Genomic DNA, 26,559 nt, shown 5'->3' on the forward strand with positions numbered 1-26,559 from the left:
TTGATATCTGGTGACTGTGGGGACCATTTTAGTACAGTGAACTCATTGTCATGTTCACAAGAAACCAATTTGAAATAATTTGAGCTTTGTGACATGGTGTATTATCCTGCTGGAAGTAGCCATCAGAGGATGGGTACATGGTGGTCATAAAGGGATGGACATGGTCAGAAACAATGCTCAGGTAGGCTGTGGCATTTAAATGATGCCCAATTGGTACTAAGGGGCCTAAAGTGTGCTAAGAAAACATCCCCCACACCATTACACCACCACCACCAGCCTGCCCAGTGGTAACAAGGCATGACAGATCCATGTTCTCATTCTGTTTACGCCAAATTCTGACTCTACCATCTGAATGTCTCAACAGAAATCGAGACTCATCAGACCAGGCAACATTTTTCCAGTCTTGAAAGGTCCAATTTTGGTGAGCTTGTGCAAATTGTAGCCTCATTTTCCTATTTTTAGTGGAGATGAGTGGTACCCGGTGGGGTCTTCTGCTGGTGTAGCCCATCCGCCTCAAGGTTGTGTGTGTTGTGGCTTCACAAATGCTTGGCTGCATACCTCGGTTGTAGCGAGTGGTTATTTGAGTCAAAGTTGATCTTCTATCAGCTGGAATCAGTCGGCCCATTCTCCTCTGACCTCTAGCATCAACAAGGTGTTTTCGCCCACAGGACTGCCGCATACTAGATGTTTTTCCTTTTTCAGATCATTCTTTGTAAATCCTAGAAATGGTTGTGGGTGAAAATCCCAGTAACTGAGCAGATTGGAAAATACTCAAACCAGTCCATCTGGCATCAACAACCATGCCACGCTCAAAGTTGCTTAGATCATCTTTCTTTCCCATTCTGACATTCAGTTTGGAGTTCAGGAGATTGTCTAGACCTGGACCACACCCCTAAATGCATTGAAGCAGCTTCCAAATGATTGGTTGATTAGATAATTGCATTAACGAAAAATTGAACAGGTGTTCCTAATAATCTTCAAGGTGAGCGTATATAATAATTGAAAATCTACGGAAAATTTTGGAAGCAAATTATGTGGATGAAAATGTGTTGGTGTGTAGGGAATTTCAGACTAACATGAGCAAAAACAATGTGTAGGGGTATTATATCAGTTATTTGAAGCCCCCACATAAGAAAGATCCTAAATAATTGGGCCTGAAATGTCTTAACCTAACAGATCCTTCTGCAAATGACTTCATTTTCTGATGACTTCAATTTGTGGTTCATTTATGGACTTCATTAAGTGTGTTACTATATCACCTACGTCCTTAGACGCCTCAATGCTCCATCGCGGTTAGTCAGAAAGTCAAAAGTTCAGATGCAGACTGACCGTAGCTAGCTCGGAGGTGTGGGTTTCGGAGTCGACTGTCTTTGCGCAGGCTGCCGACGATGATGGTGATGCAGGAGAGGAAGAGGACCAGACCTATAACGATCCCCGCCACCACCAGCGGAGACACCAGGAGAGACGCCTCCCCTCCCGACTCCCTCTCACTCCGGCAGTCTGGGTACTCCCCATGGCTCTGGTTGGAGCTCACTGCTGGGACAGAGATGGAGGAGGTCACGGTTAGACAAGGTTAGTTAGTAGGTTAGGCTTGAGTGTGTGTTTGTTTGTTTCTGTGTGTGTGAACGTTGATGTCCATAAGTCAAAGGTCTAAGGGCATTTTCACATATCTTCTTAAATGTACCTTTTTAAGGTATTTGCATAAAACGGATCCCCATGTGTTTAACATCAAAATGTTCAGAACAAATTCAGCTTTCCGTATATTGACAGCCAAATCTGTCCCAGAGCAATGTGTAAAGAGATAATTTGGCGCTAAAGCTTAAACGTTGATGTTCGCTTTTTGAAATTCCTCGAATCTCTTTTGAAAACAAACCTTGACTTATGATGTGTTGTACGAATTGTTTTGGTGCTTGAAATGAGTTTACTAAAGTCTTTAGGTTCATAAAGTAGTGTGAATATATGATTAAAATAGTGGATAAATGTCTGAAATGTAATTTTGTAATATCGCTTTTTGAGTTGGAGTTCTGTAAAACATCGTTTGGGCACGCCGGTGCGTCTTCTGTCCTCAGAGGGTTAAACTCTGTTTCAGTCCACCACCAAATCCTGATGGAAATATCTTTTCTTGAGCTGCTGTAATGCTGATTACACTCAGCTTTAAGTTAACTATACAACTTGATAGTTGATTAATTAAAGCTAATTTTTGAACAGCTTCCTCTATGTAACGTGGTTCACTTTAATGTCTGCTTTAACAGTAGCACAACTGAAGACTGACAACAAACATGATACACTGTCTTGCATTGCATCACGCCGCCAATCTCAATCATAAATACCATAACAGGCCAGGTGCACCATGTTATGTAGTTCCCCATCCAAAATAAGGAATATAATATATACATGTAGTTACCATTAATTGAATGATGGAAATTAACTCAATAAACCAGGGGTGTTAAACATACGGTCCATGGGCCAAAACCGGCCCGGGTCCAATCAGGCCCACTGGATGACGTGAGAAAAAGTGTGAAAATTGCAAAGAAGTAATTAATTCCAATTCCAAATCCACCACTTTAATCTAAGAGAATATCCAAGTTATTTTTCTGTAAATTTACTTTAATCTTCGAAATTCTGAGTTTTTACGCAGAATATTACCCCTCTCTCCCGGGTCTGTAACATTATATTTTTTTCCTACAATGGCCTTAGAATGCTGTTGTAGCAGAAGCAACTTGCGTTTGCCAACATGAAGCTGACAAGAAACTCTGTGGCAGATAAAGTTTCTGATCTTTCTGGAGTGGTTTACTGGTGTGGCCCACTTGAGATCAAATTAAGGGTATGTGGCCCATGAACTAAAATGAGTTTGACACCCCTGAAATAAACATAAAAAAAATAAGAAATATACAAAATAAATCTTAACAGTCTGTTTGTAGTTATTTTACACACGTTAATCAACACAAATATAATTTGCAAAAAATTATTTAAAATTTTTTTTTTAATTTATGGAGGACATGAAGTGACTTATCCATAGATAAATCAATACAAATCAAACGTATTAATAAACAAATGAACCATCCATCTGTCTCTCTGTCTGGCCTTATGACAGTAGTGCAGCAGGGGGTCGCGTTACATAACTGCTGTATTGCCCTGCACAATCCGTATCCCCTCCGTCTTCTTCGCACGTCTTCCTTGCTCTCTTTCCCTAAGGACTTATTCCATTTCAGTGTGTGACAGATAATTAGAGCTAGAGTCAACACACACACACACACACACACACACACACTCTTCATCATCAGCATTAGATTACAGAACGATCCTGTTCCTCTCCATTTCTGTTTAATGTCTCATCTGTCTGTTTGCTCTGCCTGCCCACCCTCTCCCTGTGTGTCTGTCTACTTCTTTATCCGTCTCACTGCCAATCACTCTGGACCCGTCTGTCTTCATTCACATCACAGCTGAGTTGTTTTCTCATGCTGTTCTTAATGCCCTCTACTGTATATAGGCCTATTGCTTGTGACACAAACCTGATGTTTACTCATAACTATGAAGAGCACAAATCAGAAGGTGCATCATTAACGTAGCAAAAAGTTAATTAGTTGTCACACAGTCTTCCTCAGTCGTGTTTGTCCCTCCCTTCAGCCACATTCTCACTTCTCCAGCCGCCTCCATGTTCTCCATTCATCCGCCAGATGACTCTCATTCACCTGCTCACCTGTTTCCACTTTCCCCTCATCCCCCCCTGCAGTATAACCCGCCCATTTTCACTCTTCCTGCCAAATTGTCAATTATGCTTCTTCTTTTTTGGTTTTTTGCCTTGCCTTGTGTGTGTTTGTCTGCATTTGAGTCCTTTTGTTGCCATGATTTACTTGCTGTGTCAATCGTAGTTAGATCAGCACTTGTTCTAGAGGGCATGGAGCAAAGACATATTTTTACATTTAATTTGGAGGACTTATTTTGGTTTCAAACATTCACACTGCGGGCTTCACGGATGCCTGCAGTGTGAACAGAGTTGTACACTTATACCCTTGAATTGAAGAGAAGCTACAGCATTCCTTCATTTACTGCATGTATGTATCATGTTGTTTTCCTGAAATGTGCAGTGCATCCACTGCATTCAAGTATTGTCTCAATGAATTTGCAGTCACAACTAAAATTAAGAACTAAAAAAATGTTGTTTTTACTATAAACAGACAGGGTTCTTGGTGCTGCATTACAGCAAAACAAAAAATATATGGAGGTACAATATGCAAAATCTGCCTTTGTATTTCATTAATGTACTTTATGTAACACAGTTGAACTAATTAATGTATGTCTTTATCTGTCTTAATAACTAAGACACTATAGATCCAGTTTGGCCATAATTTTCTTGGAGAATGCAAGTATCTTTATTGTCATTGAATAAAACAACAAGACAGTGAAGCATCTACCTGAGCCGCGTAGTGCAAAACATAATAAGAGATGAAATGAATAAAAATAGTTGCTAAGAATAAATATTGAAAAGATAGCTAATCAGCACGTTTAAAAAGATGGTTAGCATTTACACAATGAAATGGAATGCTCAAACTCTCACGGGTTTCAAGAAATTGTGTCTCTAAATTCCAGCATGTTTTTAAATACACCAACGTAACTACAGGGGGTGCAGCAACAGTGCGACAAAACCTGTCATTTTTGCTGCTGACTGACCCAAAGGGAGACTGCGTCCTTTAAGTTGGAAGACATGTTTTTTGCTGTCTCTCTTTTTGTCTATCACTGCTCTGAATATAAAGCAGGAAACAATCAAATCATACCCAATATCATTTTCATTTCAGTCTTTTAGTGCTTCTTTATTGCTCATTTCTCGTCTCTTTCCCCCCGTGAACGTCTGCATCTGTAATTCTGTTGTTTACAGTAATTTGGTTTCACGCAGATTCCCGAGAAGAGGAAAATGTTCTCTCGACCCAAACGATTCCCAGCAGACCTCTCTCCTCTCTCAGTAACGTCTCCTCTCTAACACACGTCTCCTCTTTCTCGCTCCCCTAACATGATTTGTCTTCATTTTGCTTCTCGTGTCTTCCTGATAAACTCCACACATTTTTTTCCAGTCCTCTCCAGAGAGACATCAGAAGGAAATCTATAATGATATAAATTCAAATTCACATAAACCTCGCTCCCTTTGTAACACTAAGACACACACACACACACACACACACACACACACACACACACACACGCAACAGACAGACTCATAATAATCTTGGTAGCTTTGCTCATCATGCTAGCAGCTCTAGGGATGGCGATGTCAGTCAGTCCACCACATCGGTCCAGACTGAAATATCTTAACAACTATCAGATGGATCCCGAAATGTTGTACAGTCATTCATGTTCCCCACAGGATGAATTCTATTGACTTTGAGGGACCTCTGACTTTTCTTCTAGCGCCACCGTGAGGCTCACATTTGTAGTTTTTAAATAAAGTATTTTGGAAACTACAAACTGCTATAAGGAGATATCCGCCAGTCACAATGCAAGCATGATTTAACCTTACTGCTACTTTCTACTTTCTTACTGCCACGGCTACTCACTTCTTGTTAGTGTGGCTGTATGAACTCACTGTCCTGTAAGGCCAATGGACAAAACTGGCCAGCAAATATCTTTTGTTCCCTCCACTTCAGTGTGATTTAAGACAGAGGAGGAGAGATACAAAGAGTGGAGTGATGGTAGAGAGAGGAGTCGGCCACACAATGATTTGGAGATAGATAGAGAGACGGAGAGAATTGGTGATAGTGTTATATTTCAAAACCCTGAGGGAACAGGACCCAGCTGCAGAGAGAAAGCAGAGAAAGAGGAGAGACATTTTGTGTGTGTGTGTGTGTGTGTGTGTGTGTGTGTGTGTGTGTGTGTGTGTGTGTGTGTGCTTATACATGTGTACAACTCAGCAGGCGCTGGTGCAACAGATGTCCGGCACACACATCTCACACACAAACAAACACACACACACATACAGTAACGCCGTTAACATCTACACAGCAGACAGCTGAGTTGGTAACATTAAAGGAACCCTCCCTGTGTGAACCCGTCAGGTTACCATGGCGATGATAAAGTGCTGAGTCGTGCACATGTGTCCCGGTGCCAGCAGTTTCCAAATACTCCCCGAACACGCACTGGTAATGCCCCTTATCTGACAGACACACACACAGCTGAGAGAGGATGGGATGAAAAGAGGTTTCATTTCTTTCTGCAGGACTTCATTGTTGTTTGAACCTTAAATCCAATTAATTTGTCTGTTTATCGCAGACACATTTTCTTCAAATGAATACTTTAGGTTGAAAGATTTGTCTCTTCATCCTGTTCTCTCTTCTTTCTTTCTCTATGTCTCTCTCTCTCTTATGTTGAGAGTTCATGGCTGCTCTCCTTCCATACAAGAATCACACAAAGGACAAGTACTGTTTAATCCCATCGTAGCCCAGCCCTAAAGACAGACCAGCTGGAAGCCTGTGTGTGTGTGTGTGTGTGTGTGTGTGTGTGTGTGTGTGTGTGTGTGTGTGTGTGTGTGTGTGTGTGTGTGTGTTGGTGACTGTGGGTAGTATGAGTCTCTGAGCGTATCAACCCTACATGCCTCATGAAATAAATCAGTGTAAATTAACAGCGAGAAGCATGTTAACAAGAAACCTATAAATCTTAAGACATCTTTTGTGGACTATAGTGTAGCACGTCGTCAACGTAGTAATTATGTAACAAAGGTAAACAAGGTAATTGACAGAACGGCACCTAGAGTATAAAGCTGGAGGGGCGATGGAAATCATTGACATGCAGTACGGCCTGTGACATTACACTCATGATCCTCAATGGATTTTTTGGTTTATTGCTTGCCACCATCTTGGTGAGCGTATTTGCTGAGATGCCAGATCGTTACCCAAAAACACACATTGACAAGCTACTGGAAATGAACTATTTCTAAAAGGAAGTTGTGAATTTACTTCAACAAAGACATTTTTTGAAGCCAGCATTTATATATATATATATATATATATATGTATATGGTATATGTTCATATATAATGAAACAGCAAGAGCGGTAACTCACTTTGACAGCTTGTCACTAACGCTTACAGTTCAACACGCACCCACCTCCTACACTGTATACTCAAGTGTGCACAAAAAGCCAGTTCATAATCCCAGTGTTGACACCAATGCAGTGCGTCACAGTAAAAGTTTAGCAAGAATCAACTGTTTTACCAGACAGCACTGCGTTTTTTGCCAGAACCTCTGTGTCAGAACTCCTGTTGTGTCAACTCAAAGTAACTGAAGTAGACTGCAGTAGAAGCATACAAAGGACATTTAAGAAACATTTGTCCAACAAAAAATGTAATTGCATTAAAGGGAGTGGTAAAGTAGTAAAGGGATGTAAATACAGTGTAAATATAAATATATAGTGTGTCATGTTGAGGAATTAATCTTTATGGTATGTTTTGTCATTAAAAGTTACATCTGGTAGTCGTCCTGCAATAATAAATCAAGAGAGACAGACGAACGGGGGAAGTGTGTGTTGATTGTGTGAGTCACTAGCAGTCATTTATTTTTGGGTGTCATAAGCTATAAAGGTTAAGAGCCTGTGATATTGACTGCTGCTGCGTACGCTGCTACACTTTGTACATTAGCTGCATACATTATACAGAAGCATCAAGCAACCACTCACCCAGATTCAATCTGACAGCTTGTCATTCTGAGTTACAACCACATTCTCTTCGATATGAAACATACCATAGCACTGGCTGACTTGTACAACCACGGACATTGAGGCAGAAAGAGTTCTTCCGGGCAGGACGCTCAATAAGGGACGACAACAAACTCAACTTAAGCAACAGCGGCATCAATGTTGATTTTTAGCGAGGGATAAAAAATGAAATAACAGGGTTAACACTGGGTCTTAAAAAGTCTAACAAAAAGTCAACCATAATTTTAAGCCTTAAAAACTCTTAAATTCGCTGAAGTATTGTGTTCTAGGTCTTAAATAATTTTAAACGGGTCTTAACTTACATTAATTTAATGTAACGCTACCTCTAATGCTCATTGAAATGTTCCCGCAGAGCTTTAGAATGTTTTTTTTTTTTTTTTATTCTGTGGTGTTGTAGTTCTTTCTGTCGCTATAGTCCAAATATAATTCGCTGTATTACGACTACAAATGAGACCAACATGCAATTTACTGTACTGTATATTGCAGCCAATCTAGACACCAGTCCTATAATGCCAATGAGGAAATCGGGGAATTGTTTCAGACAATGTTTCCGAACTCTGACATCTTACTTTGTTTTTGATGTCGTGATACAGGTCCTAAATTTCATTCATAATAGTCTTAAAAAGGTCTTAAATTTGACTTGGTCAAACCTGTAGAAACCCTGAATAAGGACCATAACACTGTTTTCTAAATTTTAGTCTGTTTATCTCCAATTATGTACAATTCTATCAGTTTATGTTTTTAAATGCATCAATTTCTTTTAACTTCAGTATTGTATAAAAATCACTGTACATACTTGGGGTAGATTTGATAAGAAGAACAAATGAAAGTGTACCCTGGGTTTTATGTTTTGGCGAATTATGACCGCATGGTGATGAGCCATGATTGATCCATGAAAAACACAATGGCGCTTACATTTGCATGCAGCACAGTGACAATGCTCCAACATAGAAAAAGGCAGGAATGTCTTGAAAAACGATTGTCATTATAACCCTTCATCCTTCCATCTCTGCATTCCTTTGTGCTGTGCTTCAGTAGTCACGGACCATTCAGAGCAACCCAACAAACCACTACAGACTTTCCTCTTTTGATAGCTGACAGCTGGACTGCAAGCCTCACACACACACACACACACACACACACACACACACACACACACACACACACACACACACACACACACACACACACACACACACACACACACACACGCATCCCTCCTGAGACTTCAGCTTCTTCTTCAGGGTCAGGACACTCTTCAGGTTCTGTTTGTACACCAGCCTAGTCATTAAGAATGATCTGCATAGTAGAAATGAAAACAATAAACTGTTATGTTGCTATTATGTGTAAAAAAATACAAACTAAATTAGAATATTGACTGTAGAACCAAAAACATTGGCTTCATTGTACGACACATTTACATTCCAATTCATGCCAACTTTGGTTTATATTTACATATTAGGCTGTTTTAATTTGATCTTTATTAGGATAAAATGTCTAAACCATACCTTCAAACTACAACTAATTGTCGTTACAATTGGGGACTGCCTCATGGACCTATTGTCCATTAAGCAGTGAGTAAGATTTGTATATTATTTTGTAATTATTGCCAACATTAAGGTCGCCTTTGATATTTTGCTTTTTGTTTATTTATTAACCAACTGTAATGTACAGTAACATACTGTGGATCCTGATTTTACAGAAAGTAACCTTCACCCACAATCATGCTATAAAAACACTATATGCAAATGATGGTGCAAAACAGATATTTATATAAAAAGATAAGAAGTAGCTCATTTAATTTCTCTGTTTGTTAAAGAAAGATGTTTAAAGTGGACCAAATCCAATTCTAAAACACTAATTAGCTAATGGAAAACATTCATCAGGTTTGACATTAAAGGCTAATCAAGCCAGTTGCACATAACAATCCGTATCAATGCAGGCCAGGGATGCTCATTAGGATGCATTAACATCATTGCAAATGTCTGACCACACAGCTGGATTTCTGAGCCAATCAGCCAACGTGATATTGAAAACATCTCCGCCACAGCATGCAGTCATGTCTCAAAATGTTACAATGCATTCATTCCTGAAAAAAAGGAAAACTGATGTGTTTTTTTTTTTTTTTAAAGACAAGATGTCTTGCACCCAATAGTTCAATATTTCATTTCTAGACTCTTTATCTTGTGGTGGACTCTGAGGGCCCTGAGCAATGTTACTGCAACAAAACTATTCTTCTTAAAAGATATGTGGTGTCTTTGAAAATGGGGTTTTTATAAAAGAGACATTTGACTATGCTATGGGCACACATTAGATTCTTACTGGTGCATCACTTTTATATTAACCTCTCAGTAAGATTTAAATATGTGATAATATGTTTAATTGTTGCTCTGAAACCAGGCTATGCAAAGGTGCCACAATACATTTAAAGGAGCTGTATCATTACCTTTCTTTACCATAACACATAAGATCAGCATCTTTTTATTTGTTTCTCTCTTCTTGGCACTTGACAGTTGGTGTCCTCTCAACATCTTTCCATTTGATTTCTGTATATTTCGTTGTCCTCAGGACTGTCTACTCGCACCAAATATGAAATAATGATGATAGAGGGATTTCTTACTGCATGGTGTATGTTTGAAGTTTCTTGAGAGTGATTTTGTGTGAATATGTTTGATTCAAGGCCCAGGCTCTGTGGCTGGTTGGCCTGTAGGACTGGTTGGCTGGTTTGTTTTGTCTGTCATGAGGCCAAGAACTTTTGTATACCACACATTGTTTCTTTGCTAATCGCAATAAGCTGGACAGAAGGCCATGAATCAATAAACTGCTGTGAGGAGCGGATTTATCTCTGCATTAAAGTATGCAAAGTTGGCAGTGAACGTCTTTACATGCGCCAAATGTTCTTCATTGTTTGGTAGACTTGAGATGATTTAATGTGTGCACTACTGCAGCACTGTATAAGGACACTGCTGGTTTTCTGGAGAAAGAAAAAAACCTCAGATTGCAACTGAACTGGGCCTAAGCTGGATTTGCATCAGCCAACACAGGCACTAATTAACCTCTCAGCTGGTGTTTTTATTGTCCCATTACAATATCATACTTAGACATTACAACGAAAATAATAAGTGGTAGTTTAGATTACTAATTGGTGGTTGTAAGAGATGACGTGAGCCTCCAGAAGGAGAGTGTTTTCATTTTGTCTTTTGTTTTTTCAGTTTTTTTCTAAACTTTTAAAAAATAAATGGTGGGTCTGGTCCTTTACTATTTTGTAAGTTGCTCTGAGTAATTCCATCTGCTAAATGTTTAAGTTGTCTATAATGATCAAATGATGGCTCAATAAGAACAAACAATTAAATCCATGAATGTTCTTCCGGTTATGAGTGTGTTGATGAGAATAAACTCCTCAATATGTGTTTTTTAAAGGGTGTGTGTTCAGCAGCAGCAGCAGCCTCCAGTATCTGAACCCCTCAGGATGCCAGAGATATTCCACTGCCTGCAGAAACAATGTTGTCCCTCCTTTTCTGACACATGAGCTGGTCTAACACTAAAAATATCCCTTTCAGAAAGTCTCTTGTAAAACCATGACTGTTTCTATTGAATATGCAGGGATACGGAGGAAGGCACTACTACACACTCATGGTTTGAATAACGAATGATAAAGAGAAAAATAGAGTTTTCCTAAATACCACCATTTTTCAAAGTTGTACTAATTATAACTTTAGCTAAAATGTTTTACACTAAGACTTGGGTTTTAGAAGGTTTTCAAGTGAAAGATCCAAGGCATCTATATTTGCAGCAGATGTAGTTGTGGCTGTGACATAAAGTGACAGATGCTATCTCCTCACTTGTGCTAGAAAAGCAACAACCTTCCTACAGCCTGGTCAAAGGACAACAGGGGGCTGAAAGAGGACATGACTCTCTGTCACACGCACATCCTCCCGTCTACCGCTTCCTCTGTCTTTCACTGATGTCTTGCTGTTCCCCTTCCTTTACTCTCTCTGATCCTTCCTGTTGTTGTATTGAACCGATGCCAGGAGGGCTTTCATGTTTGGAGGAGGGAGGATATTGCCCATTAAACCTTCATGTCGCATTACCACTGGAGCAGGGAAACTAGGAGGAGAAAAAGACGAGGACCTAAACACACAGTAAAAACCCTCACACCAATGTTAAATATTCTCCTCTGCTTTTAGGAGTAAGCCAGGCTGAAAATCATTGTTTAACCACACCCAACAGTAATGTCTCCGGGTCCTGGAGTACACCTGTACTCGTCATGAGAAGACCGGTTCTTTTACGTAACCCCGTTTGTGTCGTTCCCCCGCCGCTAGCGAACTGAGTCATGAACGACTCTTTGGGCTCGCCTACTGTTTCAAATGGGCTAAACTAACCGGGCTCGTTAAAATCATCAAGACCACTGCTACTATAGGTTAGCCTAGCCGGTAGTCTGGCTAGTCCACACAGCATTCCGGGATGGGAGAAAAACGTGCTCTGATTTATTGGCATTTCTTTAAACCAATCATAATCGTCTTGGGCGGTGCTAAGCGCCGGACAGAGCCACGGTGCCGCTGCAAAATAGCCTCAGGAAGGAACTTGTTTACGTGTGTACGTTTAAAAGTTGTTTTAGTCGTGCAACAGAAAACTCAGATTGGACAGATAGTCTAGCTAGCTGTCTGGATTTACCCTGCAGAGATCTGAAATACTTCACAATCTTGAATACACATCAAAATGTACATGCATTTACATGCCTGAATGACAATAAGCCATTACTTTAACATATAGATTAAGCCAGCTATGTTAAGTATTCCATGTATGAAAATGGCTCTATAGGCTGCTCTGTAATTCCTGCCTTTAACATCTACTTAAGTATGTGATTGATTTTAGGGCGTCATTAAATAGCAGTGCCAGAAGACAGTATTCATTTAAAGTGAATGGACTATTAAGTATGTATCAAGTCACTCCCCCCTGTATGTAGTCTATCATTTACTGTGGACTGGCCAGCAGGGCTTGTTGTGGCTATATACTGTATGTGGCCAGCAACATCACAGTGGAGTCAGAGCAACAATAATATTGCAAAGCATAAAATAAAATCGGGGGCCTTTAGCAAGGTAAACCTAAGACATATTTAGAAGACCTTGTAATTGGTTGTTTCTGCGAGGCCTGTGGAAGCTTTGCACACGTTGGTTCCCTCAACCTCAGGCTCGATGCTCTTTCAAGGTTGACAACTCTTCAAGATGAGTGACAGGTGCAGTGGTATGAACCGAGTGACAATGGAGAGGGCGAGACGAGCCACACACTTTGCTGACTCCCGGCATAAAAGTTGCATACAGTGTATTTAAATCATAGGTTATATTTAATGTGTTGACAGCAATTACATACAAAATGTGTAAATGTGAGCAAAGCACGACATCTTACATACAACAACTACAAATGGAGCTCACTGTACATTTTTTCTTTTCTCTTTCAGTTTTAAAGATTGCATTCATGATCATAGTCATCACGTATTCTGCTGTTGGATATTCAGGAACTGCTCTATTTTATTTCTAGAGGAAGGGGGTTATACTGTACTGAGAATATATAATGTATTTTATCCAGGGGCAGAGGACCCCCCTGAAATCTGAGTGCCCCCCTTGATGCCCCCCTGGTGATCGGTTGTTGGCTTATTAGCATCATGAATTAATTTCTTCCCAGGTCTTCCCAGTACAAGCCCAGGGGCCCAGTATGATGTGACTTAACATTTCTTGTTGGCAAGTCAATCACACAACAACAAGAACCACAATATGCTAAATGAGCACAAAGAGACGAAAAGCTACCACAAAAACAGACAAAATGACGAGAGATGCCGTGTGACCAAAATGAGAGACAAAGAGATGCTGAATGACTACAAAGAGACAAAAAAAGACCACAAAATCTGGCTGCCTATGTAGGAGGGGTAAGGAAAATTTTACATGTCTGTGTCTAGGGGACCATTTTCTCATAGTCCATCCATGGCTGTAGGCTATATAGCCTAGAGTTACAAATAGCAGGTATTTACTGATATTCATAATAGAATACTTAAAGTTGTTGCCCCAGATTTTCACTGCACACTTGTAGGTGTAAATAAACAGTTCTCACAATCAGTGAATAAATACGATATTCAATGTCCTCCACTAAGCTGCCAGGATCATCAGACAGCAAAACCTCAAAGTATACTGGCCTCCATCCACAATGTAGTGATCAACATTATCAGCTAGCTGTGATGTCCCGAGTGGTTAAGGTGTTGGATTCGATCCAGATATTAAACACATCTCACCGACATTTGAAAATTACACTGTACTTGTGTCACACTGTGCAAAGAAAAGCTGAAAAGAGATAGGGTGGTATTTAGGATATCATTGGCCGACTGTGGCTCAGGGGGTAGAACGGTCGTCTGCCAATCAGAAACACATTTATGGTGGCCGAGGCCATGCTGAGGCCACCATAAATGTGTTTGAATGGCGTCGGAGTGGCCGTTAAGACTAGAAAAGAACACCACTGCAATGTGGACTGCATTTATGTAGATGTCAATATTGCAGTGGTATTCTAGGTACAATGGTGCATACATTCCTAATGTGACACACACACACACTAACTCACCCACACATATTATTATTAAATTGGGATGTCTGTTTAGATGAGGTAGTATGTGGGTCACAAAACATCACTGTGTGTGTGTGTGTGAATATGGGTCAGAATACATCATACATCCCCTCAATCTCTCTCTCTCTCTCTCTCTCTCTCCCATGTGGGATAGATGGCAGAGAGACAGATTATCACACCCTGCTGGCCCACATTCCTGCCTTCCTCTCATTTAATCATCCAACCCTTTCCTCACTCGTTCAGCTCCCACCCTCCCTTGTTGTTATTGTTGTGGTTGCTTATTCGGATAGTTTATCTCCATAAAACAACCGCTGACTCTAATTCTAATGACGTCAACGCTCATGAATTGAAGAGGAAGGAGGCTTCAGTCTCAAATTTGAGTGATGGGATTCTGCTTTCTTGCTTGTACTGTATTATGTGCTTTATACTGTATGTGGGAAACAGCCCAGTATCACAGATCACAAATTTGCCTAAAGGGGCTTTACAATCTGTTCAGCATATGAAAACTCCCCACAAAAAAACCTTTGTATGCATGTATATATTTATGCCTGGAATTTATATATATATATATATATATATATATATATATATATATATATATATATATATATATATATATATATATATACATCTTTTTTCATTTTTATTTGTAGCCTCTTAGATGTGTTAGTTACTTTGTTATTGTATTGTAATATGTCCCTTACATTTACTACTTACTGCTTTACTTTAATAGAGCCTGCAGCATAAGCATTTTCACGTTTCTACTTGTATAACCAGTGTGAGAAAAAAACATCTGGAATCTCCTTTAATGGGGAAGAAAGAAGTTCCAGAAAGCACCTTGGGTTCGAATATCAAATACCTGTCCTATTTAGTTTTTTTCCGACATTATTAAATAAATTGCTTTTGGGCAGTTTGTTGTGGTAAACAATTTCTGCAAAGTTAACTATAATGTCCGTCAATCCAGACAGGGAGACATTTGCATCAGGGGCCTGAGCAATTGGATCCTTAAAATAATCCTGAAAGAAATGCGCTTGTCTGCTGTTTTTATGATATCGTATGAAAATGTATGCACACCAATATGTATGATATCCTACAAAATTAGGAGACCGCCGGCTGGTCACGTGACGCCGGCTGGCTACGAGCTCCATGACGCAGAGCGGCAGTTGCTAGTTGTTTAAGCCGCTACAGAGCTTTGTGACACCGGCTACAGACCTTTGTTGTATCAGCGGTAGTTGGTGGTTCAATTACCCGAAAATAGGTGATTTTGAGCCAGGTACAAAGCACCGTGAGCTGCTGTCGTTTCGGCAGACATTGCGGTTAAATTTAGTCCACAAAATATGAGCATTTTGCCGCGGCGAAAATTAACATTAGGCACCAAAACGACTAGTTAGTTAAGATTAGGAAAAATATCTGGTGGCTTGGATTAAAACACTCCTAAGGAACACGCATTTCCTGGGTGAAAGGCTTCAGTTTCCCCCAGGAAGTGAACTCCGCTCTCTGGCTTAAAAGACCTGTATGTTAACGCCCACTCATCCACCCCAAACCTCCTCCCAGCGCGGCCAGCTCCGTTCTAATACAGCGGCCGTCAATGTATACAGCAAAAAATGTGGAATGCTTACGAATTACAGTGCTTAACTTCTCGTAGCGTTTTGAAGGAATGGTTCATGAGAACAGGCTGAATCAAAATAAATCTCTTTGTATTCATTGTTGAGATAAGAGTGGCCTCAAGTGGTGCTTCATCCTTGTTGCATTACCTGTATTTATTAAGATAATTCTAATCAGATTTCTGTAGTTCAAACAAGTCAGAATTGTAGTTGAGAACGTCAGTTATAACGGCCCACGTATTAAAAAATTGTCGGGTTTAAATCGGGCTCTGGCTCATAATTACAGTTAATGTGTCGGGCCAGGCCGGGCTCGGATGCAACGTGCACAGGCTCGGGTAGGGTCAGGCTTGATTTTTTGGGCCCGATCTAAGCTTTACCTCAGGTAGAAATATAGGCTAGCAATTTCCCCCTACTTCCAGTGTTTGTGCTCAGCTACTCAAAACATGTCACAGAGCTACCTCTATATTAAATATAGAGAAGAATGTTTTAATGAGCAGGTGCATTGAAGGCCTGGATAGTTTAATGGGTGTCCTATGGTCTGATTGTGTCAATGTACCGAGTTACAGAAAAACCTGTATTAATAAATTATGCCTAAAAATTGCAACTATAGATCACAGTAACTCAGTGGCAAACCACACTGAAAATAAATCCTGGCAATGACTGCAGTATATCCTTCCGTGATTGGTCAGCAATCTTTGTAAATCCAGCTGTGATTGATCAATAAACTCTGCAGATCAAGCTATTATTGGTCAATGCCCATGAAACATCAATGGTGATTGGTATGATGGTGATCGGAATGAGCCTCATAGATTCAACCACAAATGGTCTGGGAGTACTGTAAATCCAGCTATGATTGGTTAATCAAGACTTCAACTGTGCAGACACACACACACACACACACACACACACACACACACACACACACACACACACACACACACACACACACACACAGTGTATACACACACACACACACACACACACACCACACAAACTGTACACACACACACACACACTGTACAGTAAGCTGTGTGTAAACATACATGTACACACTTGACCATTTCCACTGAGGTCATCTGCTGAAATTCAGGAAATAAGCTGTGATTACTTATTTCACTAGAGAGTGTGTGGCTCAGATGTATTTGGGGACAATGTGACCAATTTCCTGTTGCCATCTCACCTCGTAACATGTCACAACACAACACCTGTCCCCTGCTCCTCTCCTTTGTTTCACCTCAGAGAGAACCGCTGGGCTAATAAATCAGAATAGATATATTTTCTATATATATTAGTGCTGTCAAAATAACGCGTTAATTTAGATTAATTAATCTGAGAAAAAATAATGTGTTAAAAAAAAATAACGCAGATTAATCCATTCCATACTGAACTTTGCCCCGGAGCCGTTCTAGCCACCATTCGACTGTAAAATGAAGGAGGGAGACGAGAATGTGCTGCCTGGATCATTAATTGGAACATTTACTTTACATTTACTACAAAAATCTGGTGCTAATACGGCACAGGTGCCTTCACGACCAGTATCTACCAGACCGAATAGCAATGCGGATTTCGGCGCCTCATTCCGGTGCCACTGATATGCCTGCGCTTCTCTCTGATGCTCTGAAACAGACGTTACAGGCAACAAAAACATCGCTGCACGTGATGCTAGTTAACACTATACTCAACAGCAGCTAACGTTAGCCTACCGCTAGCTAGTAGCTGGATTAAACACGGTTACAATGCTGACAGCTAACGCTAAACGGTGTAAAGTTTGACTGTGTTTTACTATAGAGGATTCAACACCGGGATGTAACAATGTGCAGCTGCCGTTGTCGGGAAAAACACAGACGGTGAGACAAAGGGCGGAAAAGCTGGAAAAAGTGAATTTTGAGTAAATGTGGAAACTGTTCACACTGCCACCTCCTGCCTGTCTTTTCTATTGGGGACATGTTTTATCCTGATTGACAGCTGTCTCAATCTGTCACATTCAGCTGAAGTGGTTGGACTTGCTTGTCCTTTCATCTCCCCTGCGGTTCACCTTGTTACTTTTTGTTTTCTCGGCCAAAACAACTGACAAGAAGGCAGAAAGCAGTAACTCCAGACTTCAGTAGCATCACAGACAATGCGTCTGTTTTAAACCGTTTCTGCGCTACTTGAAAAGGCAGAGCTGCTCCTAAATGCATGCTGGGATAAACACCAGCATATATACAAATGCCTTAGTTAGTAGACAAGGTGAAATTACTTCAGCTGTGTCCCAAATCCACACTACATACTAATTCTACACAGTATGTTCTACATACTAATAATCACAGTGTACTGTTTTACTATTTCATGCTAACAGGAAATGATACAATATGTGTGACATCAGTTGCCAGTCCAAATGTGACTTAAACTTCATAAAGAAAGGCAAAATATTTTTTCTGAGATTTAGTACTTGTGTTTTTTGGAGATGTTTCACCAACACACACATTTTCCCCTGCTTTGTGTATAGCTTCTCTATTTTCTTTGGGCGTTGCATTGTGGAAGAAAAGTGCATCAACACACAATCAAAAAACAACCGTATTCATTAGTATGTATGCTGTCTGCTCCGTTTTGTCATGTTTCTCGTGTGACAAACAACCCTTATGACAACTGCCTTATTCCTTTCCTGTTACACAATAATCTCTATCACGACATTATCACATGTCTGGCCTGACTAGACAGTTAAAAGCTGTGAAATTGTTTTGACATTTCAAAGATTAAAGACGTAGAGGCAGAGGTGTCCACTGAGAGTTTGACAGGCAGCCACATGCCCAACTGGGCAAGTTTAACCTCAGCAAACCTACACAACAATTTCACATAAGACATCATGGCATGGCGAAAATTCATCTTAGAGCAGCTTCAGAAACAATTCTGAAAGATATGAAAATATTTTGCTGGTTTATTTCTTTTACATATACAAAATGTTATTTAATCAATGAAAATGATGCAATAGAAACTTGATCAATTGATAAATTGCCAAATGTTTTTGGATTTTGACGATGTTTTCTGTTATAGGGTTGTATGGTTGCATATTGAGAAACGATTGAAAAAGATTGAAAACACTTTGATAAGGGTTATGGACATTTCAAAAAGGGTAGGACCCAAAAAGCATTTTGCTTTCTCCTACTCTCTTTCTGACAAGACTATTTTCTTTTTAAGAGTATTTATTTATTTGCTTATTCTTGCTTTTTCTTTTTTCATTGTGAAATACTATTGTGTCTTGTATGTTGTTCAGAATAAACTAAACTGAATTTGTATGGTGTCTGTTTCAAATCAGTGAATTGTGGTCTGTCAATTTGTCTAGTAACAAATAAACTAAATGTGCAGGATCCCCCACACACAGGGTCTCAGAGTGATATGTTGAAAATCTGTCTGTTTCTGCAGACAATCTGTCTAAAAGTGTTTCTATCTGTTCTGGTCTGTCTGGTCGCTGAAGGAGGATTTCGCCCAATCCAGTGAGTGCCTGTGGCTCATAAAAGCCTAAATAGTCATACCATCATATCACAAAAGCCCATTTCAGACAGCCATCTCGTTTTGAATTATACGACTGTGATGTCTTTCTCTCCCTCTTCGCCTCACGTTGTCTGAGTCTCTCTTTCTTTGTCTTTTTGTGTGTGAGTCCCTTTGTGGCTTTTGGCCTTTTGCTCATCCCTCTCTCTCTCTCTTTCTTTCACCCTCCCTCTCTCTCAGAAGTGCTGTGTGGGGGAAAACGACGGGTGAAGAAAAAGGTGGAGAGGCAGAGGAGATGATGAAAGAGGTGGATAGGGAAGGAAGAAGCGATATTTAATCATGTTAAAACAGCACACACCCCTCTGCCTTTTTCCCTCGGGACACAAACACACACATTTATGGATTGCACATGTTATCGTCTCTCCTTTGTATATTCATTCTTCCCTTTGATTTGTAAAAATGCATCTATCTGTCCTCTATTCTTAATCTGTCCATTCATTTGTTTCCAACTTAATCCCATTTTAGAGCTGATTAAATATTTAAGTTATCTGTTTATTCTTCCACTTCTATCTATTAATTTGCCATCCATCAAATTACTTTATTATTTATTTATAATGTATATTTATTTTATTATTATTATTCAAAAAGATCATACCAAACTTTATCCATGCTTTAGCTTAGTTTCTATATACCTTACATCATACAGACCATTTTTGAAAGCATGCACATTTTGTCTTGATTTACCTCCAGGCAATCACTTGTGTTTGCTTCTGTTTAGAATGAAAATCAGTTTCCACAAATTTGAAACTAGCTTGACATAATTCATCAAAGTGATCATATAATCACTTTTATTTTGAATTTTTTAATCACTATGGAATTGGAGGAGTCACCTGTGCACCAGCTGCAGATATTCCCTTAATCTGCGGATGTTGGCACACCTGTTCCGAGTGAGGTTGGGACATGGCTTGGGACAGCCTAAAGGGCCGTCCACACCAAGAACGACAACTATAAGGAGAACTATAAATATATAGTTTTAAAGATCGTTCTAACTCAAGTGGATGGCAGAGTCCACACCACAACTATAACGACGACAGTGGGAACGATATCGTTGGGATCACTTTCAGAGTGATTTGATGAACGATAGAAAAACGGACAGCCAATCAAAATCCATCTGAATTTACAACATGACGATGCGATGGAGAGAGACACGGCGGAGATATTTGTTTCACCCAGGTGGTTAGTGGCATGACTTTAACACTCGGTGGGGCTACGATCCTTAACCTCTGTGTATTTTTAAACATTAGTACTTTCAAGAACATGTCAGACATGTCACAGAAAGCACTGAGTGTGAATCTTGTGTTCCGGATCTTATTGTCATACTGTCTGTGTTTTTGTTCCGGTGCTCTGCACAGATCTGCTCGGATCCCCGGTTCTCTGGAGCTCTGTGTGCCCACTGTTGCCTGGAGAAGGCAGCGGTGTCGGCGCCCCAGGGACCGCCGGTAGACTTTTTTGGTTCATAAAATGTACCTAAATTCACGAATATGTAGAATATTACTAAAGACATTTCTGTAATCTTACATTGCAACGTCTGTTGTGTATTATGTATTATTATCAGCTGGAGCGTGCAGTGCGAGCTTGAATTAGCTGTTTGCAGAACGTTATCGCTCAGCAGTGTGTATGCTCACATCGTTATAGTTATAGTTATAGTTATGGTTATGGTTATAGTTATTGTTCTTGGTGTGGACGGCCCTTTAATGTTGAGAACTAGCCATGCTTATAGGCCAATCAACCTGCCTCGGAGCAGGTGTGCAAACAGTCACTACCCAATGAAACCCCATGTTGATATTGGATGCAAGACCCCGAATTATGTTTAATGCCAACATTTTTCTTTTTACAACCAATGCTAACATTTTTACGTACTTACTGGTCTCCTACATGAAAGTAAATCCTAAGGTGCAGCAGCTCATTATTATGAAAAACGGTGGGAAGCTTGGGCATTTAACACCAGAGAGACGGAGTCAGCTTTAAACAACATGTTGCAAAAACTATCTTCTGTTGTCCATTTCACAATGTCCATGTTTTCTTATTGTCCTCCACATTTGGTCCTGTTACAATATAGTAGGTTGCAACTCCTATTGGCAGCAGACCTCAAAACAATAAGCTTCCCACCAGTATTTGAATGTACCACAAAGGCTGTCCTTTTAACTGTACTATTACACAACAACAAAAAAGACTTTACAAAAAACCCTAGATATCTACAAGGAAATTTCAGTTCTCTGCAACTTGATTTTTAAACTTAAACTCGAGCTACCTGCAAGGAATGAAAACACCTTTATCAATCTAAATAGAGTAACTGTGGTATGCTTTGGTAATACTGTATGTAAGTATTACATACAGTTTTGTAGTAAATAAGCTAAAGCGGTATGATCCTTTAATGGTTGATACTACTACATATCCATCCATCCATGGTGACATTGAACAGCCGAGCCAATACGTCCATTTCCAAATGACAGAGTTAATGAACTGAAGAGGAGGATGCAGCAAGTGTGCTGCTGAAGTCAAAGGGAGCCAGGGTTAGTCAATACTGGCACTAAAGACATTAGCAAAGACATTTACCCTTCACTTCTCCTTCCTCTCCCCTCCCTCCCACTCTCCCCCTTTCCTTATTCTTTCAAACGTTCCAAGCCACCTCCCTCAATTTCCCTCTCTGCTCCTCTCCTTTCCCCTACTTCCCCTCAAGAGCGATGCTGTGTTCCCCACTGGCACCTATTTCACTTCCGATACTGTCCCTTGCTCCTGTCCACTGCTTCCCTTTTTACATCTATATCTCAACCTTCCTCTTTTTATTTCACCCATGCTTCATCGCCCCTCTACCCTGAATCTTCAGGTGTTTTTTTTACTAGATGGATGGATGGATGCTTTTTTTCCCCTCTCTCTTACACAGGCACACACACATATACGCAAACTTCACCACCTGTGGTGTGTATTAATTGTCCATGGGCCCTGATGGGGGGTTAGTGAGGTGGAACAGCCTTGGTATTTGCTGACCTGCTGGGCCGTGAAATCTCCCTGCATATGCACGTGCCTCATATCCATTTAAATAGATTTAAATAAACGACCTTCCACTGTGACTTGATTGGACTAGAGCAGAGACAGATGGATGGACGGATGGACAAAGAGAAATAGGTGGTAGGGATAGAAGGTAAAATGCTGTTTAAATGAAGTTTTTCCTCCCATTTCCATAAAGCATGGGAATGTGATGATTGATGGCTCGGTGGCGGGAAGGCGAGGCGTCGTGGCGCAGCTCTGATAGATGGATAGAAGATGTGTGCAGCGAGGGGGAACGGAAGGAGAATCCATTTCAGATATGCCCTCATCTGATGCACGCACATGTCAGTGCTCTAATATGTAGATTGTGTTTAGCCTTTATCTTTTGCAGTCATGTGAGAGGATGGGTTATGAGCACCCACTCACACACACCAACACCCATAGGGCCTTTCAGATAATGTATGCATGACATGGCATGCATGCAAATACTCATATTTATTTAACTTTTTATGACACTGTCACATCTTTCTTTGGTCAAGGTTATGACTGAGTTTTTAGACTTTTTTGATACATTTACTAAGTGACTTTCCCTGTCTTTCCAAATATGAAGACAGATGTGGATGTTTATGCTGGCAGTTGGTACTGCATACCCTTCTCTGGGCCACAGCTGAAGCCACCCTCGGGCACAAACAGCTGCCATGTGGTACATGTCAGCCTCTTTTACACACTGCAAAAGCACCCAAAGGTGGGTAAGTTTATAGAACCCTTGTTTATCCGGGAAAAGTTGAGTGATTTTTTTAATACAACCTTGCTTCAGGTGGGGCTGCAATCATGTCCTCCTACTGGTGGTAACCAGCATAATCAATATTTTGGGTTTGAGTGGCATTGGAAGTATTAATGTGTTATGGAGCTCAAAATGTAAAAAACTAAACAAAAAAACTTTAAAGTCTTTCTCTGAAAGACAGAAAAGAAAAACTTTGTCTCTGATTTCACCCTGGACATCACTATGAAAAACACATTTAAAGGAAAATAAATAACTTAATGCAAGATTTCATTACAGTAAAGGGATTTTAAGTTATCTCCACAGGGGTAATCACTTTCTTGTTCTCTTTCCACTTGCACTTTTACATTTCAACAACTCCTCATACCTCAATGTCACACATAATAGGTTTTTGTGCCCTTTAAAATGACCCAGCTGACTGACACCAAGACTATATTCATGCATACCTTTTTTATCTTGCTCTTCTACTCTACTACTTGCTCTTCTTCTACTTCTAACTCAATCAGCTGACTGAGGAGATTCACACTTTTAAGTTCAACCAATCACATTTTGCACAGCAAGCCAATCATGTTGTTGATGTCAAACTTTAAAACTGTCCCTTTCTCTGCTCCTGTTAAGTATGTATGATTTGTTTCTATGGTGTAACGTGCAGTCCTGAGTCTTACATGGTTGGACTCGGGAACCAGCCTTTTTAAAGGATTACACAGAACTGTGTAAAATGTCAACCTATACAATAAGCCACATGGAGGAATAAATTGACAAATCTATAGAGCCGCCCTATCCCAATGCTTTTTATCTGTATCTTTGCTTTTATTCATCATTCTATTTCTTTTCCTAGGAGGGAAGCACTGTTGGTGGAGGTCTAAACGCCCTGGAGCGAACAGAGGGATTTCAGGTGTCAGGGGAGGGAGAGAGAGTCAGAGAGGGATGTGAATAATAGATCAGAGAGGGGAAGAGAAATGGAAAAGAGTCGAGACGAGAGAATGAGAGGAGGGAGGCGTAAAAAGTGGGAGATGGAGAAAAAGAGATATAAAGAGGGTGTCAAAAGGACTGAGAGTCAGATACGGAAGAAGTCTGGGAGATGCATTGGAGCGAGAAAGAGGAAGTACAGTAGGATTGAGTTTTCTTGGAGGGCAACCGTGACAGGAAAACACATCCATAAAAGTCATGCATCTGTCCATCCATCCATCTGTTCCTCCCTCCTTCCGCCTCTTCCCTGCCTCCAGTGTGGTCAGGAGTTGTTGCGTAAGACAGCGATTCATCTTTTATTGAGATGGGAAGCTTCCATAAATATATCTACCTTGTTCTCTGGAATTTAAAAGCTCAACCTGTAATCCAGCTAAAAATAAACAAAGGATGCCCACAACAACCAATCAAATTATACTGTGCACACACGACACAACGCTGATTTTTGTTAACAATTATATTTTCAGATTTCCTTTTAACTGCTGACTGACAAATGTCGAACACAACCTATATTATCTAGAATTTAAAGGTTGACAGATGCTTTTAAAGGCCAATGATGTTTTTTTTTGTTTTGTTCCGATACTGCCAGATACCCATATTTACTGATATTAATTCATCTTTTATGTAACAATTTGAATTACATATACTGTATGCGTTTGTTTTTCAGACCGTTAGGGACTCAAAAACTGTCCAATAGCCAGACTGATTAATCAAGAGAATAACAATTCACTGTAGGTTTTATATCAATGTCAATATAGTGTACGGCGGCCTAATATTCAACATGTAATATAGTCTATAACAGTTTGAGTTTCAAGTGTTGAATCCTTGTGGTTTCACTCTTACCTTTATCGCATTGCTATGTTTACGTCTCTTCTGTTTTCGGAATTCTTCTGAAAAGCGTCATTTACTCTGACTTTTCTTTTTTTAACCCTTGTGTTGTCTTCCCGTCTACCATGAACTTGTTGTCCATCCAGGTCAAAAGTGAATTTGAATTGTTGGTGCTTTTTCCAGCATTTTTTGGCTTTTTTTTATACACTTTTTAAAATGTTTTTGTCACTTTTTTCAACGTTTTATTTTTAAATTCATGGTCAATAAACCTAATTTATATGACATTATACCTAATTTTTGAGTTAAAAAAGCTGAAATTATGAATTATTTTGACTAATAGTTAACATCAAAGGATGTTGAGTGGATCACAGACTGGTTTATGTCAAAGTTTAGTCACGATACATGTTTATAAAATTGAATAAAACACCCAAAATTCAATAAAAGTAATCATTAATTTTACGTGCAAAGATCGTTGTATGGGGTCCATACAACATACATCCATGCATCCATGTTATTTTTGGGCATTTTGGTTCAAAGAAACCCATATTTCTGATAATAAAACTTTGAAAACGGGTCAAATTTCACCTGAGGACAACACAAGGGTTAGAAGTAAAGTACTTTAAAACTTTGGACAAAAAAAAAAGTTGAAAATGTACCAACGAACAACGATAAACCAACATTATTACGGTCATACTAATATGACCGTAATAATGTTGGTTTATCGTTAAAGGACATCTATTCTAAGTGATTTTATATGTAACCCCACAAAAACATTAGTTTATATTGTATAAATGTAGAGTATCCGAGTATAGATAGGTACTCCCCTTTTCACACTGTATATGCCCCTTAAGATTTATTTACACTTACAACTTTGCGCTTTCATTTTAAAGATCAGGTTTCATCTGATATCACATTTTAATATTGAATTACTGACATACAACATATACACGTCATTCTTTTTTGCTGTCTTGTATTTTTGTTTTCCACATGATTTCCAGATAAAGATTTTTCTCATCACACAGTACATTACAATGTAAAAAAATCACGCTTTGTACTCCCCTCTTAGTATCTACAGAACAAATGACACTTACATGTAATACCAGGAGACTAATTAAGCCATAAAAATAACATGAAAAAAGAAGGAAGTCTTGTTCCATACCTGAGCAGATCAATTTCATCAGCATGAACCCCTGTTCACAGTGTTTCCTATTGGCACATCTCAACAGGCAGGAAGCCAACTTCAACTGGTCTCTACCACACAGTGCTGCTATATGTGTAACAACAAAGAGAGAGAGAGAGAAAGAGAGTGAGATCCGCACTTTAGTGAGAAGACAATGTGGGGAGCAGGCCTAAAGAGAGCAGGAAAAGAAAACAAACAGCAGGCAGATAGATGGAGAATGAAAGAGAAATAAATGAAGAGAGTGAGAGAAGATGTGTTGTTTTACCGAGAGAGAGTAAGAGAGAGAGAGCAGAAGGGAGGAGAGACTGATGTGCGAGTCACAACCTCCATGCCTGGCTGTTTATAAAGCCCCAGGGTGTGTGTGTGTGTGTGTG

The 26,559-nt window shown here is 39.8% G+C and overlaps 1 protein-coding gene across 5 annotated transcripts in view; it reads right to left on the minus strand.

The window, feature by feature from the left end:
- bean1 (brain expressed, associated with NEDD4, 1) overlaps window positions 1–26,559 on the minus strand; it is a 46,871-nt gene that overhangs the window by 12,054 nt on the left and 8,258 nt on the right. For 2 of the 5 annotated variants that reach the window (XM_031315958.2, XM_031315957.2), the window contains exons 2-3: window positions 26,165–26,272; window positions 1,330–1,536 (exon numbers count right to left, since the gene is read on the minus strand). In XM_031315958.2, coding sequence (XP_031171818.1) covers window positions 1,330–1,536; window positions 26,165–26,189 — 232 coding nt within the window. In that variant the 5' untranslated portion in view covers window positions 26,190–26,272. The remainder of the gene's footprint in view (window positions 1–1,329; window positions 1,537–26,164; window positions 26,273–26,559) is intronic. The other 3 variants (XM_035991946.1, XM_031315959.2, XM_031315960.2) reach the window with 3 other exon arrangements.

This window comes from Sander lucioperca, chromosome 15, assembly GCF_008315115.2.
Source record: "Sander lucioperca isolate FBNREF2018 chromosome 15, SLUC_FBN_1.2, whole genome shotgun sequence".
Lineage (NCBI taxonomy): Eukaryota > Metazoa > Chordata > Actinopteri > Perciformes > Percidae > Sander > Sander lucioperca.